This window comes from Hemitrygon akajei, chromosome 5 (genome assembly GCF_048418815.1).
Source record: "Hemitrygon akajei chromosome 5, sHemAka1.3, whole genome shotgun sequence".
In the NCBI taxonomy this organism is placed as follows: domain Eukaryota; kingdom Metazoa; phylum Chordata; class Chondrichthyes; order Myliobatiformes; family Dasyatidae; genus Hemitrygon; species Hemitrygon akajei.
In genome coordinates, this window is record NC_133128.1 from 144,716,053 (window position 1) to 144,720,782 (window position 4,730).

At 39.2% G+C, this 4,730-nt stretch overlaps 1 protein-coding gene across 1 annotated transcript; it reads right to left on the reverse strand.

The window, feature by feature from the left end:
- Positions 1 to 576: 576 nt before the first annotated feature.
- On the reverse strand, positions 577 to 4,487 carry LOC140728262 (secreted phosphoprotein 24-like). Its single transcript, XM_073046753.1, has 8 exons — positions 4,330 to 4,487; positions 4,084 to 4,187; positions 3,499 to 3,627; positions 3,243 to 3,374; positions 2,162 to 2,206; positions 1,487 to 1,531; positions 885 to 929; positions 577 to 775 (listed from the first exon to the last, which is right to left on the reverse strand). Exons 1-8 carry the CDS (start codon positions 4,379 to 4,381, stop codon positions 635 to 637), a joined length of 693 nt encoding a protein of 230 aa, XP_072902854.1. The 5' UTR covers positions 4,382 to 4,487; the 3' UTR covers positions 577 to 634.
- Between the last annotated feature and the right edge of the window lie 243 nt (positions 4,488 to 4,730).

The following is a 4,730-nucleotide window of genomic DNA, read 5'->3' on the forward strand; positions in this document are numbered from 1 at the left end:
AAACCAGCCCGTACAGATGAAGGGAAAAGACTGGAATTCAGCAGATCAGCAACATCACAGGGTCAACATTTCTGATGTGTATGAAATCAGAAAACTGTTTCCAAAACAAAGGCTGAGTGAAGCCCTTTGGTTACCATTCAAGTTTCTGCTGCAATTCATTTGCATGCTGCCACTCGTAAAGCTTCCACGAAGTAGAAAAACTGGCTGCTCTTTTACAAACAGGAGCAAAGTATATGGAAGCTGCCCTTTGGTGGAAAATGGAGCAGAGAAGGAGGCTCACTTCCCAACAATAAACTTAAGGCAACAAAAGCCCAGTATGCTCAGAGCTACTGGTAAGTTCTGACAGGCTGGTTGAAGTTCTGTAACAAACTGATCTCCCATCTAACCAGTGAAGCAAACAAGTCCATAAATGCTCTCTTTACTCTTTTAATTAAAGGAAGGACACAATATATAGCAAAGGACAGAACATTTATAAACAATCATATCTCTCTGTTACAATAAAATGTACAGTCAGGAGCTCCAGGCTCCTCAAGCGTATATATGAATGAGTACAGTATAATGTTAACAAGTTATATATTCTGAATGAGGTCTTGTGTTCACGTAGAGCTCAGACGCCCTGTAGTTTCATTCATGATTAGTATCTCCCTCTTGATTTGCCATTTTGCCGCCTCCCTCTTGATTTGCCATTTCGTCGTCTCCCTCTTGATTTGTCATTTCGTCGTCTCCGTCTTGATTTATCATTTTGTCGTCTCCCTCTTGATTTATCATTTTGTTCCTGAAATAGACATAATCAACAGATTTGTTATTTCCAGTTGATCAATGTTGGAGGTCAATGTCTTATTAAAGGTTTTAATGATGACCAATGAAAGTCATCCAACACTTACATTGGAATGGTCCTCCTGTGATAATTCTATTGACTCGATTTCCACCTGCAATAAAATGTTCATGGTTACATTTTTAGTATATTTAAATAATCACAATATTTAGAAACATCTACAAAAGGAAAGTTTGAATTATATTAGAGAATAATTTTAAAAATGGGAAGATGTTAAATTTCAGAGCTGAGGTTCAATGAGTGGAAGACTCCTCACCAAACCTCATACATTCTGAAGTGATTTATACAGATCTGGACTCAGAGATATGTTGACAAACATAATGTTCTCTAGATATTCTCTGTTGCATTGGATATCCACAAACAGTGAAGTTACCCACATCATGCAGGCTTGGTCTGAGATTGTGGGAATTAAACACATTTGATTTTTGGAGAACTGAAGAATTACCCATGCAAAGAATCATTTGTAAAAATACTCCAGAAAAGATTAGATTACAATTTATAGGAATTGCAAATCAGCATTCCACAACCCCACTCTTCCACAAAGTGATTTAATAACAAGGACCTGCTTCTATCTGACATCACCATATCCAGGTTTCAAATGGGCATTGCAATTCACAATTATCAGAGTAAAATATTCCAGATCACACTTACATTCAAAGGCTTCATGAGTGATGCTTCTGTTGTCTGATTCTTCACCTGAATTAATATGTTCAGAATTACAATTAGCACGAATTTCAATGGTACACTTTTAAGCAACAGCAAAACATTTCCACAAAAATTAATTCAATCCTGAATAAATACTGAAGACTTATTAACCCTGCATATTTCAGTTTTACTCAATGGCGCGGAGTCAAAGAAGGCTGCATTAAACATCACTGGGAGTGTGGGCTGTATGACTCTATGACTCTTGCACCTATGTACGGTACTTATGAAGTAGTGCTGTAATTTCATTTCCTCCTGGGCATCTGTCTTAAATACAGGAATCACATTAACTCTCAAATTATTCCCTGTTCCAATAAAGTTGTTAATATGTTCTTGGTCTATTACTGGAGAGAATGTAATGTCAGCTTGATACCATCCCTTGCAATTGTCCTGTTCTGTTAATATCTACCACACTATACTTTCTGCAGAAAACAATTTCATCTGTTTATTTAGGGTTAATTCGGTAAAACTCCTGCTGACATTGAAAACCATCGACAGGACTGAAGCATCAGACCGTTCCCCACTCTCTCAATCTAGGATACGGTGCCATCATCCTTTCCATTCTGATGCACTTGAATCCAGGATAATAAGAAATCAGCTGAGGAACTCATCTTTGATACTCACATTTGCCACCTCCTCAACTGCTGTTTCATTTGATTTCTTTTCCACCTGGAGAAATTAAAGAGGCATTTTGTAATTAGTTAATCTTGCAATGGAGCTTTGAGGGCAGTTTATAATTCCATGTCTTGCCATCTTTCCAGCAGAACACTTATTGCAGATGCACTTTGAACTGATTGCTCACCAGCTTACGATGAGTCAAACATTAAATGCATATCAAATTTTTTGGTGCATATCCAGAGTTTATGGTTAGTGTGAATCTGATTATAAAGGAGTTCATCTGGTTGGCATACAGTTAGTTTTTGATAATGTTTTCACCACTCAAACCATAAAATATTTTGGCATTTTAAAAACTAATCTGCTTGTTTAGAGCAATTTAAAAATCCATTGATTGACCAATAAAATCTTACAATGCTGGGCTCTCAGCCTAATGTTGGAGTGTCATAGGACTGGAAAGACCTTGGCAGGTTCTCAGAATTTGCTTCCAAAATGTTGAAGAATCTCAGTCAGATGGGCAACAGACTGAATGTAAGTTTAATGTAAATTGACAATTTAAAGGGAAAGTTTGTTAAATTTAATCATGCAATGCATTTACCTCTTTCAACAGATCTTCTCATTAATGGTGCACTCCGTACATTGAAGCAACTCTCACACTCACACTGTCCACTGAGCTCCCCACAACACTTAACCCAACTACCCCAAATGCTGCAATTCTGAAATCAAAGCAGAGGCTGCTGACAATATCCAGTAGGTCAGATGGCTTCCGCGGAGGGACAAAGCAGGGTTAATGTTTCAGGCTGAAGATAACTCATCAGAGAACGAATCTGGGCTTTCCTTCCACTGGGTTCATCTCTGTCTCCATTCATTGGCCAAAAGTCTTCATTCTTCAGAATAGACACTTGTGTCAGCTCTGATGAAAGCCATTATCCTGAAGCATTAACTCTGATTCCCCTCTATAGACATAGCCTAGACTGTTGAGTATTTCTAGCATCTTTGATTTGTCCTTCTCCACTTCAGCTGGGAGAAGAACACCCTGACACTAGGCCCAGAAATCCCATTGCTCAGCATTGTATAAATATGAAATTACCTCAAAGCTGGTTTCACTCGACTCCAATGAGTTACTTGCGCTGTCAACCGTCTTCAGACCGTCACACTCCACATCAACATCAGCCACCTTGTCAGCAAAAAATTCAACATGGCTCTTGCAAAACCCTTTCTCCTGTAGAAAAAAAAACAGAGTACATGCAAATCATTTAAGGAAAGCAGTGTTGATGCAGAGAGATTTCATCTTTAACTTGGAACAGAAGGAGCTTCAATATTACAAAATATCACTCAGGACTTACAGCAATCTTTTTGGGGCGGAAGAGACAGGTTGGATCATCAAATTCCAGGCTGGAGTTTTTGGAACAAACAGTTTCTTTCACAGAGAAGGTCAAGTCCACCTTGTATGACAATTTGCCAGTACGATAGGTCTAATAAGAGGAAAAAAATGATTAGATGGTGTTATCTTATTTTCAAACTCTGGACTGATAAAGGTCAGAAACAGCTCAACTGATCCCTTCACTAGAACAGGCAAGGTTATCAGAAAACATTTAATCTGAACAAAGATAAGATGTTCAATATATATCACTTTTAATGACTGGAGGAAGTTAACAAACAAGGGACTAATTATTGCAATTATCAGAATTTGGAAATCTTAAATACAGAAAAATTTCCATTATCTCAAATCTAGTAATTACTTCTTTCCAAATATTCAAATTCGAAGGCAGACTTGGGAGTGCATTACTGTACTGAAGCTGTCCAGCATTGGGTATGCATGATTTAGGATTCAGCTCAGACTGAATAGCCGGAGAAGCAGAACTGCTGAGCCCAATAATATTCAAATAGAGTCTATGAAATGAAACCCACTTACTCCGGGACACACTTACATTTGTCACACCTCTCCTGCTGATACCACAGAGGTTGGGGATCTCGGTGATTTCATTCAGCTTTATTACTGAGGCTCTCAGAGCTTCCTTGGTGCGTGGCACTCCTGCAGAAAGAAAGGTAAATTTAAATGAGACTCTTTAGGAAACTTGCGTTAATTCTTTTGACACATGGGTGAAGTATCACGGACTGAAGCTCATTTCTAACAGCTCACTGATACCTGAGGTCCCACTCTCCCCAATACCCACCCGAGCAGTGCAGGATCTGCACGACAGCGATGGCGAGCAGGAAGGATTTCATTCTGCCTCGTGTGCGATCAGTCAGCTGGTTCTGCAGAGTGAAGGAGACTCTTCTCTCTCTCTCAATCTGCCCTCACCATTCTGCCCTCGGTCTTTATATTCTGCACCTCCACCAAATCCAAACACTGACTCATATTTGCTCAGCTTGACAGCCGTGGGCACCAGAACAAGGTGGGCAGTAATATGAGCAGAGCTTCCTCCAAGCATGGTCATCGTGTTTAGATTTGGTGGGAAAATTATTCAATCAGGCTTTATTCCTCAGAACGTGACATAATAAACCAAGAGAGGTGGGGAAATTCTTAGAATGACATGACATCAGACTGGAACTATCTAGTGGATGATGGGATATC